The sequence below is a fragment of the Schistocerca nitens genome, chromosome 5 (assembly GCF_023898315.1).
Source record: "Schistocerca nitens isolate TAMUIC-IGC-003100 chromosome 5, iqSchNite1.1, whole genome shotgun sequence".
In the NCBI taxonomy this organism is placed as follows: Eukaryota; Metazoa; Arthropoda; class Insecta; order Orthoptera; family Acrididae; genus Schistocerca; species Schistocerca nitens.
In genome coordinates, this window is record NC_064618.1 from 345,802,872 (window position 1) to 345,817,524 (window position 14,653).

Below are 14,653 nucleotides of genomic sequence, written 5' to 3' on the forward strand. Positions count from 1 at the left end.
GCAACATTTTCGTCGTACGAGGAAGAGTCCACTGGGTGTCATGTCTGGACAATACGTGAGTGTGAGGCAAAATCTGGTAGCCCCAAGAAGCAGCACATTGGACTGTGTCCTGTGCAGAATGAGCACGGGCTTTGCCGTGAAGCCAATAAACCTTATAGCTTCCAGTGAGCCTCCTCTAACTTCGTCAGGATATGCCACTATTACATGTCTTTGACGGTTTGCCTCTTACGAGAATAATCTGTTAGCAACACACCACGGCAGCCCTAAGAACGCAGCAGCACCTTGCCCGATGGTGGCTGCGTCTTCGCCATTTCGGTGCTAAGGATTCTAAATGTTCTCACAGCTTGCTTTGTTCCTCTGTCTCGGGGTCGAAATGGTGCACACAGCACTTCCCCCCCCCCCTCCCCCCCCCAACGGTTTCGATGACGAAAGAAGTCATCTGGATCGGCCTGACACAGCTGCGACATTTTCGCTGCGTCATCGGTTCAGCTGGCCTTTTCAGTGGGCATGAGCTATCGCGGAACCCAGCATCCGGCGATCTCTGTAATGTTCCGAATGCGTGCAAGATGTTGTAAACTGTTCTATGAACATTATATTCTCATTATCCACTATAGCTTCGATTGTGATAAGGTGGTCTTCAAACACTAGGGGCTCCTCTTCTCTTGTTCAAATGGCTCTGAGCACTATGGGACTCAACTGCTGTGGTCATAAGTCCCCTAGAACTTAGAACTACTTAAACCTAACTAACCTAAGGACATCACACACATCCATGCCCGAGGCAGGATTCGAACCTGCGACCGTAGAGGTCGTGCGGTTCCAGACTGTAGCGCCTTTAACCGCTCGGCCACTCCGGCCGGCTCTTCTCTTGTGATCCCCGTCATACAGACTTGTTTGACCTCACTGGAACCAGCTGCCGCATCTAACCACTGTGTCACACGATGGCGCGTTGTTTCCATACATTTTCATCTAGCGTCGATTGTGGCAGCATTTTTTACTTTTCAATTGAGGAAACGGCTAATTCTACGGTACTTCACTTCATCAAAGGGCTGCCCCATTTTGTTTATGCTCATTCAACGGCGCGATATGATACTGTGGTGCCAAGATGACAACCTTACTTAGTAAGTGCTAGGAAACTGCAATTAGTCAGATTACGAAGAGGAAGGAAATACCGTACAAAGAACTGACTTCGGGGGCAGGCACAGGCGCAGGAACAGCTGAGATGCCACCAGCAAGCGAATGTAGGATGCAGTAACGTGTTGGAGGGAGGAGTTGGGAAGGAACTGGTACGCCGTGGTCGACGCTGCCCTGTAAGAGGCACAGACCAGATTCAGAACGACATTCCACGCCAAGACGGAAGCTACCTGCCACCTGCTGCTGCAAACCTACCACGGGTGGCTGCAACTGAGTCGCGAGAAGTACACTATGTCGAGCACATAACCAAACTTGCGTCCTCAAAAACCGAGGGCCACCATGGACAACAATAGCCGGACACGCAGACGCAGACGACCCAAGCGGACCAGCCGAAGTTCCGCCCAAGGTAGTCGACATCGGAGCAGTAAAGGCGACACAAGTCAACGCGGAGCCCCTCCCGTGGGCGATCTCAAAGGTCGCCCCGAGAACAGCGATCAGTATGACGGTAGAGAACGAAATATGTGGTAACTCCAGCAATTCCTACTAGGGTTTACGGAGGCCTCCCTCGGACAAAAGGTGACTACTGGAGTTGTTCCAAATCCCCCCACCCCCCCTATTCTCAATTGGGAGATTAGTCCACCCATAACCCAATAGTCCCTTAAAATTCGAAACGAAAAGAAAATTCCAAATTAGTACACATGCATGCAACGTAACTTAATAAAGGCCAGACTTTGTACCCAGTACTTCAGAAGACTGTAAAGAACAACGTGCAACTCCCTGAAGGAGACTGAAAGGTGCGAAAACAAACAGACAAGCGGTCATTTCATCAGTGCACCTGATTATATCAAGGTGGACGCTTGCTGAAATATTATACCTACTGGACACTGACTTCCGGCCGTTCACACGTGAACTATTTCGTCAAACCAATACCGAATGACGTAACTGTATTTTTTTTTTTTTTCAGGCGATTATGATTTTCCGACTTGATTCTTACAGGCACATTTGCCGATAATGTTACAGCAAAACACGATGGGCCACGAGAGAGTTTCCTAAAACAGTTTCCTGTGAGGAACGAGCGGTAATAGACTCAGAAGAAGATACAAAGAGTAACGTATGAGACATGGTTCGTACCTTTCCCAGCGCAGCTTTCGGCGACTTCGATCGCAGCTGCTTTCTTCTGCTGGTCCTTCATTAGCTCAGGACAGTGATTGATGTATTCCTTCAGAAGATCCACGTCGTATTCGCCATCAGAGTTGAGCTGAAAACAAACATAACGTAAAGAATTTTACAGTGATAAGTGACAACGCAGCAAGTAGGGAACTCAAAGAGACCTTTGGGGAAAGGAGAAGTACCTATATGAATATTAAGGTGCTCCAATGGCAAGCTGATACTAGACAAAGGAGGGAAAGCTGACAGACGGAAGGACAACGTAGACGGTCTTTACAGTGTGATTCCTTGATGATGTTACAAACTTTCAGGTACGCTGTGGAAGAGTAAATGTATCAATTTGAGGCAATGGACCCTGGCCCGCAAACGACTGGGTCCCAACCGAAAATGTTCTAATACCTGTGATAGGGGAATGAATACATTTACCAGTACTGCTGTTGCCAAGTTTGTAGTCAGTCCCGACGAACACTGAAATGTAGAGGTTGGCATACTATGTACTGATATGAACAGTCCTGGTGTGCAATGTATGTGCCATAGCAGAACACAGTCTGTGTTTACTACTTGACGTAATAACTGAAATAAATCGTTCTAGCTACGTCATAAGTTGCATTAAGAAGAGATTTCTTTTATTTCCTGATGGTGATTAGTTTTGACCACCTATGTCCAGGACCAAATCATCCATTTAGTAAGCGTAACAATTCAAGCGAAAGCCAATGCACAAAAACTGCCCCTGCAGTAATGGTCAGAGCAGCACTATGGCCGACTCAACCACAGTAAAAGGACAGACGCAGGTGTCCGACACTAGTCACTATCAACAAATAAAGAAGGATACTTCTTAATGCAGCTTATAATAAAGCTGCAATCATTTATTTCAATTTTAAAACAAGATGCGGAATTATTTTTCACCTGCTGCATGTTGCAAGTTCGTTGACGTACTAACGTCGTTCAGCCCGAATCAAATGGAGTTGCAGGCTATGGCGGAACTTGGAGACATGATTTTCGTATGTGGACAAACAAATGGAAGCAGCGGAGAATCGAGCGACTTTCCAACGATTAAGTGAATGAGGGCACAGTACGACGATCGAGCCGTTCGACGAACTACACGGGCTCCCAACTTAGACGATGCAGTGCTTGCTCGAGTGGATGACGTGCTTGCAGTCACCAATCTATCAGCTGCATTACTAATGAATGTTTCGCAGCATTATGTGGCGAGTATTGAGGATACCATCAACAGAGAGTGCATGCTTTGAATCCTGCTGACTTCGAACTTCGTGTTGTATTCAGTCAACGAGTCTTTAGGAGCCTTGCAGTCGATCATCTATTGCGCATGTACATTTCACGAACGAGGCCTCTTTAATCACAGATGGCACGCTCATGACTTGCAATAACCATGGTTCGATCGATGAGAATATCTACGCTAAAGTTATCAAGAGCCATCAACACAGATTATCCGTCAACGTGTAGGCATATTCAGTTACAATGTAAATGGTCAGTTTCTTCCTTGTCCCCGCTAAAATGCACTAGTGTATGAAGCATCAATGAGAGACATAACTCTCAGGTTCCTGGAAAATATCGGACTTGTTACGCGTGAACGGATACCGTACTACGTGATCGAGGCACATTCCATTTTGGTCTAAGAATTCGTGAACACTCGAATTAGCCGTGCCCCGAAAAGTGGATAGGCAGAGGACGTCACTTAATTTCTCCATGTGGGGCCATGTGAAAAGTCTTGTGTACGAGACTAATGTCGAGAATGAAGAGGGACTCCTGGTAAGAATTCTCGCTGCCTGCAACACTGGGGTATTAGGATTGGTATGGCAGAACTTTGTACAGCGATGCCATGCCTTCACTGACGGTAGGCGGAGTCCATTTTGAACATCTGTTGTAAATTTTACAGTTTGTGAAACAGGTAAATGGAATTCATTATTACTGTACCGCAGACTTAGGATTTTCGGTCTCTCGACTCCAAATTATGTACATCGTTACTAGTCCATCAACAGGGAGAATTCTATACGTCATGACTAAGGTGCAGATGTTCGGGCCCTTGGTTTGACCCCTGTGCGAGGTTATGGCGGAAGTGGAGTAGATTTCCGCTTACAGCGTTCGGCTCCGGCGTTTCCGGACTAGAGTACTTTACCTCAAACTTGACACATTTATCCTTATACATAATCCCTGATCGTTTGTAACATCATCACGGAATCACCCTATATAACGGAAACAAATTTGAAGACATTATTACAGAAAGAGCAAAGGAAGGAAATGGAGATGAAATGGGAGATAAAATACTTTGAGGAGAATTTGAGAGGCCTCTAAAAGACGTAAGTCGAAACAAGCCCTTGGAGAAGACGGTATTCTTTCTGAATTCCTGAGATCCTTTTATAAGCAAGCCATGACAAAACTATTCAGTCTTTCATGTAAGATATATGAGACAGGTTAAAAGCACTCCCCACACCTTACCGGTGAACTAGCCAGTTGGTACTGAATCTAGCTTACTCCTCTTCAAATTTCCCCGTTCCACAATCACTATGCACCCGATCATGACGCTGACTTATCAAGCCCAAACTCTTTTACCTTAACATCAGGACATTTACTGATCAATATTCTTTAACACAGAATTACGCACCAAATTATACAAATAACTCAGCAACTTTGAAAAATATTACTTTCTAATTATCCTTACCGTCTGTACACCACAGCCCCATTATTTCTCTGTTAGAGCCCCCTGATAACTACTACAACAATGCTTAAGTGCAGAAAGTGCGGGAAATAAAATATCATCTCTAAACTTATCGACTACTCACAGAGATTTTCAAAAGATACACGATGGTTAGTGTATGCAAAGAGTAATGCGGGGGGGGGGGGGGGGGGGGCAGCTGCTTGCTGTTTCAACAACACGGAAACCTGTAGCCTAGAGGGTGAGTCCCTGGGTCGTGGCTAGAGCGAGAAGGGAATGCCTCCCAGATATGACTGATAGAAGGGAAATAAAATGCCTCCCACTGAGCAAAAGGCACACCAGCGTCTGATCCACGGTCGAAGGTTGCTGACAACGTCTGTCTCCATGTCAGGCAGGAGTGGATGACATGTTGGGGGCAAACAATGGAATATCACGTGACAAACCTCCTGGAGAACCACATGGGTACATTCACCGCTAAACGTCCCCAAATCATTCCTCAACAGGCACTCGAGGAGGGCAGTTTTGAGTGGGTCCACGTTAAAGACGAATATAAGGAGTGAAAATCAGAGTTAGAACATGAAATATTCGAAGTATATATGAAGTGAGAAAACTAGCAAATGTGATCCATGAAAATAAACGGCTTAGTGCCTCATAGTCTCAGAGTGTATTTCCCAGAGTATTAAAGATTTTATCCCATATTCCGATAAAACTGTCTTTTTAAAGCTGAGTGCCAGTCCAGTGAACATCAACATCATTCAAGCTTAGCACCAATGCTGATACTCATGAGCAAGAAGTGGACTCATTCTATGACCAAATAAAGAAAGTACTTACCCTTAATATGAAATTAATATAATATTAGGAGAGCTCATAGCCATACTGGAAAATAATGGGAGACCTCATAGCCAAACTGGAAAAAGGAATCTTTTGGTTTAGGAACATGAAACGAGAAAGTTAACCACCCAATACAATTGTGCCAGGAACAAAACATGAAATTCGCTGATAATTTGTTCAAATTACCACGAGGATGCTTGTGCCATATAGCTATACATGGAAATCTACGGTAGACAGCAAGGTAACGTTATTCGCAACTAGACAGACTATATTTTAATCGATAAGCGTTTTGGAACCTGAGTCACCAGACCACCCATTTATTCCAGAGCAGATTATCCATCTGGCCATACTCTACAGTTAGTTTCTCTAAAAACAAAACTCGTAAAACAGAAAAAAACAGCTAAACCTAGGACAGTAAGCACTCCATCTTCAGGCCACCAGTGGCCTACCGGGACCATCCGAGCGCCGTGTCATCCTTAGTGGAGGAGGCGAGGGGCGTGGGGTCAGCACACCGCTCTCCCGGTCGTTAGGATGGTATTCTTGACCTAAGCCGCTACTATTCGGTCGAGTTGCTCCTCAGTTGGCATAACGAGGCTGCGTGCACCCCGAAAAATGGCAACAGTGCATGGCGGCTGGATGGTCACCCATCCAAGTGCCGGCCCCGCCCAACAGCGCTTAACTTCGGTGAGCTCACGGGAACCGGTGTATCCACTGCGGTAAGGCTGTTGCCCAAACCTATGAGAGTAGCTGATGAAAAACTGAAACAGCCTGAATTGATAAATCAAGTGATCATATATATCAACAGTAAAATAGTGACAACAAAGACCTCCCTGATTGATCAAGATAACTATATCAAAGTATAAGAAGAGATGAAAACATTATGATAACAACTGCTTAAGAGACACTAGGATGTGAAAAAAGGGTTTTAAAAGGAAATGGATGCCTGATGAAATTCTTTCATTGATGGGTGAACGCCGAAGGCAAACCCAGACAGATCTAATTGATTACAATAATTTTTAGAAACTTACGTGGTCGGCAATCAGAACAACAGAATATAAATGGTGGCATCTCGGATATGAAGACACTGAAAGCTTGCAAGTTCCACATGATGTTTTTAAATTATATAAAAAGCTACAATATGGAATAAGAAACGTCTCTTCGGTAGCCAACAAAAATTATAAAATAGTTCCTGATGAGACAGAGAAGAAAGAGATATTGGAAGACAGTATCAGGAACCTCTTTCCAAATAACAAACGAAACGCTGAGATTTCTACGAACGATAAGGTAACAGGACCTTCAGTTATGAAAAAAGCAACCGATAAAGCCACACGAAACTGTTAAAACAATGAATCCACAGTACCTCATGAAATTCCATTTGCACTTATTGGACTTCTTGGTGAAGAGGTATAGGGGTCTAATACAAACATTTTTAGCAAACTTTTCATTGCTCCTAATCTCAATGCCGTATCATCTATAATTTCCTTGCCAAGAAAGGCGAATGCTCTAATATTTGAGTTCATAGACTAATGTCTATGAGCTATTTTCTGAAAATATTTCTGAATGTCATTCATCAAAGGTTATTTGAAAGGTGTGTGAAATGTTTAGGCGCAAGAGAAGCATTAGTTGCAGTACAAGTTCAAGTGGAAAAGTGCTATGTTCAGGATAAAAGTGTGAGCCTTTCTTGAATTGATTACGAACAAGATTTTGATTGAGTACAACATCATAAATTTACGAAAATTCTCAAAAGAATGGGTATAGACGAGAAAGACATTCGCTGTATAAAGAAAGGTCATCAACTTAGTTAATTCTGTAGAGGGTACGGCAAGCGTGCGTTATGTCACGTTTGTTATTCAGTTTTTTACTCAGAGAGTATATCTCAGGAAGCACATTGTGATTTAGAAAATGGTGCAAAGGTTAATGGAGTCTTCATCAACAACATTCACTATGCTGATGATACTGTGCTGATTGCTAATAAGTCAAATGATCTTCAGTGATTCGTCAACGTAGTAGGAGATAACGACACGAATCTACATCTGAATATTAACACTAAAAACACGCGTTTATAATTGTCCCAATTCAGCACAACGCCTTCACAAATGCAGATCTACGATTCAATGGCTCCGTAATTAGAAGAGTGGACAAGTTTAAGTACCTTGGAATGTGGTTCTGTGAAGAGCAGAGATAAAATACCGCTAAGAAAACTTCAGTAATGCTATCATAAAATTCCAGAAAATTAGATCGGTACTTGCACACATTTCTGAAGGATGCACACTAACATACGCCAAAAGTAAAGATGATAAAGGCATTTGAAATCTGCTTTCAGCGCAGAATGCTTAAAATACCTTCTACATTGAGAATAACTAACATCCAAGTGTTACTACGATTAAGCAAACAGCGAGAAACGTGAGCAGCATTAAAAAGAATAAATACTGTATACTTAGGACACATCGTGTGGAAGAGCAAATATACACCTCTCCAGATGAAAAAGGCAAGATTGGGGTTGAAAGAAGAAAAGGACGAAGAGGAATATTTTGGTTATGTAACAAAGTAGTAGACAAGATTACCAAGTGCAGACCAACTACTACAAACTTCGGATCATAGAATAAAGATAAATCGCGTGGTCACCAACTTCCATTAATGGATAGGCAGAAGAAGAAGAAGAAACATCCTCAGACTTCAAGAAGAATGTAATAATACCAATTCCGAAGAAGGCAGGTGCTGTCAGGTATGAATATTGCCGAACCCTAAGTTTAATGAATCATACTTGTAAAACACTGACGCAAATTTTGATCAGAAAAATGGGAAACTAGCTGAAGTCGACGTTCGGGAAGATCATTTTGGGTTCCGGGGAAATTTAGGAATACGCAACAGATGCTGACTCTAAGACTTATCTGAGGAGAAAGCCTGAAAGAAGGCAAACCTAATTTTATAGCATTGTAGATTTAGAGAAAGCTTTTGAAAATGTTGATTGGACACAGTCTTGGAAATTCTGGAGGTAGTAGGGATAAAATACATGGAGCCAAAAGTTATATATGGCTCGTGCAGAAAGAAACCAGAAGAATCGAAAGACGTGAAAGGGAAGCATTAGCCGCGAAGGCAGTGAGACAGCGTGGTAGCCTTTGCCAGATGTTATTCAGTCTGAAGAATGAGCAAGTAGTAAAGGAAACCAACGAGAAATTTGGATAGTTCAAGGAGAAGAAATAAACAGTTTAAGGTTTACAAACGGTGTTTAATTCTATCAGAGACGGCAAGGGACTTGGCAAAGCAGTTGAAAGGAATGGATAGTCTCTTGAAAAGAGTTTGTGATATGAACATCTAAAGAGGTAAAATAAGGTTAATTCATTTGATAAATGACATTATTTGTATGCATAGACAAGAAAAAGGCTGCTTGCTTTTTACATTGTTGTTGTTTCGGTCCGGTATTGAGCCCCGCGCTCATCGTCAGCGTACATTATATTACGTGCTACAATAACTTGCGCTGTTTTGCTTTACTGTCTAGTATTTCATGTATGACGGCTACAAGACACCTCGAACACAGGACTGAAATTCAGTTCAGCTGAAATAAATAAGATGGCTCTGACGGAATTAGAGCAGATAGTTAGACGTCAAATAGTAGTAGATGATTTCGGCTATTTGGGCATCAAAATAACTGGTGATGCCAAAAGTAGTGTCCACCAGCAACAAAAATCAAGAGCAGTGAAATATGTATTTCATGAATTATAATAAAGTGAAACTTCCTGGCAGATTAAAACTGTGTGCCGGACCGAGACTCGAACTTTTTTTTTCCTCGACAATAAAGCAAAAGTAATAGAAGAAGTTGTTGACCCTTCTCTAATTTCCGTTTCAAAAAAAAAAGCTACACGGTATTTGATTTTCGTTTCCTTTGTAAAGCCCTTCTGTTTCTTCTATCATTGAGCCCACTCTACGTTGACGCTGGCATAGTCGCAGTCTACATCTGACCTGCTGCAGGACACCAGTTGCCTCTAACTGCAAATGGGGCTCCGGGGGCGTCTCTGTGACGTAAGTTTGTAAACGTCACCAAGAATGTATACTCTGCTCAGAGGGGAATGCAGACACGATCAAGACTTATGAATTGTGGATTATCTTAGAGTCAAGGGTCTATTCGAGGTGGGTGGATTCCTTTAACACACAGAGAGACAACTTTGTTGAGAAAACCTTGGCAGTTACTTACAGTGATTGATCGTTTCTTTCCATCCTACTGATTGTGCTTAAAATTTTTACAATGAAAAGGTTAATCACTGACGATAGGACATAAATACATAGCAGACAATACAAACGAAACATTGAGTACTATCAGTGAATAAAGAATTAAATCAGGCCTGCGTAAAATTTCGGATGTTGTTCAGGAATATATTCTGAGTATTTTGCTATAAGAAGCCTGTGGCGTCCGGTAGCTCGTTAAGGAGTAATTACGTTTCTCTTGATTTCTTGCCTCTATTTATTTTTTAATTTGTATTGCCTCAAAATATCTGAACAGCGGTCCAAATGACGATGATGTGAGCTGTGTCTTGTTTGGAAACAATCTAGCTCCAGTCATATGTTCAGGTTGCGTCAAGAGCTCGTGTAAGAGACTGACAACTGGTGGCACGATTGTCAGAAATGGTGTGTAATACATTCTGTTCCAGATAACGTGTTCTCGTATATCTCGTACAGTTCTGCCACGGGATGATCCAAGTTCTAGTAGGAGCCCACGTAGAGATGCGAAACAAATGTGACGCTTTTGCCGCCGCTGAGTATAAGGTCGATGTGCTGTTCTTCCGTTTCATCCAGTTGACCCATAGACAGTGTGACATCGGCCAACTCTTAATCAGTGAACCGTCCCTTCTATGTATGTATTAAATCGGGGATCTAGAAACGACTGAGAGGCTTCGTCCCCTCGTAGCCCTCAGTGGTTCACAACCCCACAACAGGCCACAGAGCCCACCCACCCAACCACCGCCCCACATCGAACCCAGGGTTATTGCGCGGTTGGGTGTTTGCGTGGTAGAATAATTATGGCCTACGCATACGTGGAAACGGTGTTTGCGCAACGATCGCCGACACAGTGTAAGTGAGGCAAAATAAGGAGAACCAACGTGCATTCGCCGAGGTAGGTTGCCTTAAAAACCATCCACAGACTGGCCAGCATAGCGGACCCCGACGTTAATCCACCGGGCAGATTCGTGTCGGGGACCAGCACCCCTTCCCGCTTGGGAAGCAGCGCGCTATACCGCTCGGCTAGTCGGGCGGGCAAACCTAACCATACTGCCCTGTATCATTGCGTACGTCCAATCACCACAGGGAATCTCTGAGCGTCCGCAGCTCGTGGTCGTGCGGTAGCGTTCGCGCTTCCCACGCCCGGGTTCCCGGGTTCGATTCCCGGCGGGGTCAGGGATTTTCTCTGCCTCGTGATGACTGGGTGTTGTGTGATGTCCTTAGGTTAGTTAGGTTTAAGTAGTTCTTAGTTCTAGGGGGCTGATGACCATAGCTGTTAAGTCCCATAGTGCTCAGAGCCATTTGAACCAATCTCTGAGCAGTGAGCGTGGAGAACATGGACAGGGACTGTGGCTAGATAGCGTTGGGTCGGCCGAAAAGCGTGCCGACATAGTGTGCATAGCCATGGTGAGAACCTTGTCTGGGTGGCGCTGTGATTAACGGCCGACACGGTAGCTCAGCATATTCGGTCAGAGGGTTGCTCGCCCTCTGTAATAAAAAAAAAAAAAAAAAAAAAAACTGAGTAAAGGAATCAACGATGAACTTGAACTGATGTCTTGTGACGTCCGACCAGACCAAACGCAACGAACAATACCGAACAAAATGGAAAAAAAGTTCGAAGCCCACTGATGACGATTAAAAAAAAAAAAAAAAAAACGCAACTGCCTAATAAGCGGGAGACCCCGAGTTCGAATGCACGTCCGGCGCACATTTTCACTTGTCGCTGCTGATTCCACTTAATGCCTCCATGCAGCTGACATCAAAAATCTGTTCTGTTTGCCTTCTTTTCTCCCCCCTTACCTTTAATTTACATATAATGTAAAGTGGGCATTACTGTTCTCAACAGTAAGTAGTGTGATTGAATGGAAACAAATTTGTTTCAATTCGCGACACACAGCGCATACCATCGACATTTACACTGTTGTGCATATGCATGGTCTAACTAAATTCCCTTCACAGACTTTACTTATAACAAAACAAGAATTAGAATTCTGATAAATGGGGACACTAAAATTTATACGTGTAGAGATGTGAGCACTTGTTCATCTTGGCTGCTGTGAAAGACATCTCTCCCAGTGAAATTTTTCTCATTTTGTTTCATACTACTTCCTCCCAAAATGCGGAAAGTAAAGAGCTTGCAGTAGAAGAAATGTGTTTCACACCTATCGAAGATTAACAATTGCTCAAACCTCTTAAGGTATGTCTTATAGAGCATATGTTTACTAAACATTTCTTTCTTGTTTGGTAGAAGGAACCTGTCCTCAAAGTCTGTCCTCTAAATGTGCCAGAAAATTAAGTGTGATTCACTGAGTATGCATGTAGATTGTATATGGAAAGTAATAAAATCACACCCTCTACTCTCAATGTAATACAGATTCGAACATAAATGGGGATTAGCGACGCACTCTAGTCAAGGGTCCCTTGTACCAAAATATACAGAAAACATCCCTGAACAAGTCTAGAAATTTTTTCGGTGGAGTTCGGGTTCAACCTAGGTAACAAAATGTTATGTTAAAGCGGTGACTTTTATTGAAAGAGTGTCAAATTGCCAGATAGCTAAACTAGTCAGTCAACTGATTTTAACTCAACATGAGCGGCCTAAGCGCAAATTCCCCTGGCGCGAGCGCAGCAACAGGACTTACCACATGAACGGCCTTCATCATGCAGCCGATAAAACACTGAAATCAGAAAGAACAATGACATTTACCATTGACTCCTTAATCCAGTTGATACCTTACGAACTACTGAAGCACAATAATATTGCTACAAAAATTGTATGTATACGATAATATTAACACTTTTGAAAAAATATAAATCTTAAATATTAGGCAAACTATTTAGTGTAGTAGACTTACTAACGCCCAGCAAAAACTTTTAAACGATGGATTCTTCGGGTTCACAGGGAAAAAATACTATTCCTCTATATATATTCAGGGATCCTTGTGTTTCGAGTTACAAAGATCTCCTGATGGCATTCTAATTGTGGCAAAGAACACAAAGGAATGGGAGGGCCGGTTGAACGAAATGGATAGTGTCTTAGAGAACAATTGTAAGACACCCATCAAGAAAACTAGAATAAAGGTAATGGAATGTAGTGGAATCATAATTAACAGCGGAAACTGTCGTGGGTGAAAGTATAGGATAAAGAACAAAAATGTGCCAGTAAACATACCTAACTCTGCTTCAGTGTGACGTTTTATCCTAGTTGGTACAAATATGTTTGATTCACTGAAGACATGATCTCTTTTCACTTAGGACTCTGATTCTCAGTCTGGTGGGAACCAAAAAAACATTTTTGAACGGTTATAAAGATGGGCACAGTTGTGTTTAGGTCAAGAAATAAGTTATTTAAAAGTTGTTTTTATTTTTATTTGTTAAATACGTAAACAGATAAAAGTCATTTGTCCACACAGTTTGAAATCATTAAGGCATCGAAACGGAAGATGACAGAGATTGTCGTTGAGGCTCAACACAAACAAATGTGCTTAATTACGTAGTAAGCCCCAGTATTTTCCGATTGCACGTTGCAGACCAGTCATTGAAGCAGTGATATCCGTTAAATGTCTGGATGTATATCTACGAAGCAATTTATGGGGGAACGATCACATAAAACTATTCGCAGGTAAGGCAGTGCCACACTGAGATTAAATGGAAGAATCCTCAGGAAGTGTGGTGCACTCACAATTGAGTTGACTTAGAAAACCCTCGCTTGCCCAATGTTTGAATATTGCTCGTCAGTACTGGATTAGTACCGTATACGACTGACATAGGAAATACAGCAGATCTAAAGAAGACCAGTGCTCTCCGATACAGGTTCAATAAGTGGGCACGAAATCGTCTGAGAAACGCTTAGCCAACTGCTGTGACAGAAGCTACAAAAAAGCTGTGCATCGTGGCGTGGTTTATTGTTAGTTTGAGGGCGTGTATTTGTGAAAGAATGAACCAAAACATTGCATCCTCCTTCCTATAACTCGTGAAAAGACCACGAAGGTAAAAGTAGAGATATTCGAGCTCATACAGATGCTTACCAAAAATAGTTCTTTAACGAACCATTCGTAACTGGAACAGGAAACGAGAGCGAGGGAAGAGCAGTGGTACACAAGGCAGCCTCCGCCACGTACCATAATAACGCTTGGGGACTGTAGATCGAGATATAAAGATTGAAATAGATCCGAGGAGTAGGTAAAATTCCATTACCGTAGTAGTCGCTGCCGATGTTTATAAAAGCTCTCGACACTAAGTTACATCTGTATTATGAGATACACTTTGAAACATCCCCTTGGAAAAATTTATAAATGACACTGCTGGAAAACCTTTACGTTATTTGATTTTCAAACAGCTGAGCAAAACTGAACGTACTCAGACATTTCTCTCTTTACATATTCTGATCGTCACTAAATTGACACACAATATTTTTAGCTCAACGCAATCTGACTTTCAAAAATCCCTACAAAAGAATGGCCCTGACTAATAATAACATATACCTTACATGAATCACTTACCGCACAAAATCTTCGTTACTCGGACTACTGCAATACAGCGAGCGCTAATACTGCCAGCTAAATAAAAGATTCTAACTACGAAGGCACTAACTACTGATAGGTATAGTTAGCAAATGAAAGATTTTGATGGAGA

The 14,653-nt window shown here is 42.6% G+C and overlaps 1 protein-coding gene across 1 annotated transcript in view; it reads right to left on the minus strand.

Moving 5' to 3' along the window:
- Positions 1-14,653, minus strand: part of LOC126259930 (uncharacterized) — a 47,873-nt gene that overhangs the window by 12,005 nt on the left and 21,215 nt on the right. The window contains exons 4-5 of the mRNA XM_049957022.1: positions 12,661-12,696; positions 2,263-2,389 (exon numbers count right to left, since the gene is read on the minus strand). Coding sequence (XP_049812979.1) covers positions 2,263-2,389; positions 12,661-12,696 — 163 coding nt within the window. The remainder of the gene's footprint in view (positions 1-2,262; positions 2,390-12,660; positions 12,697-14,653) is intronic.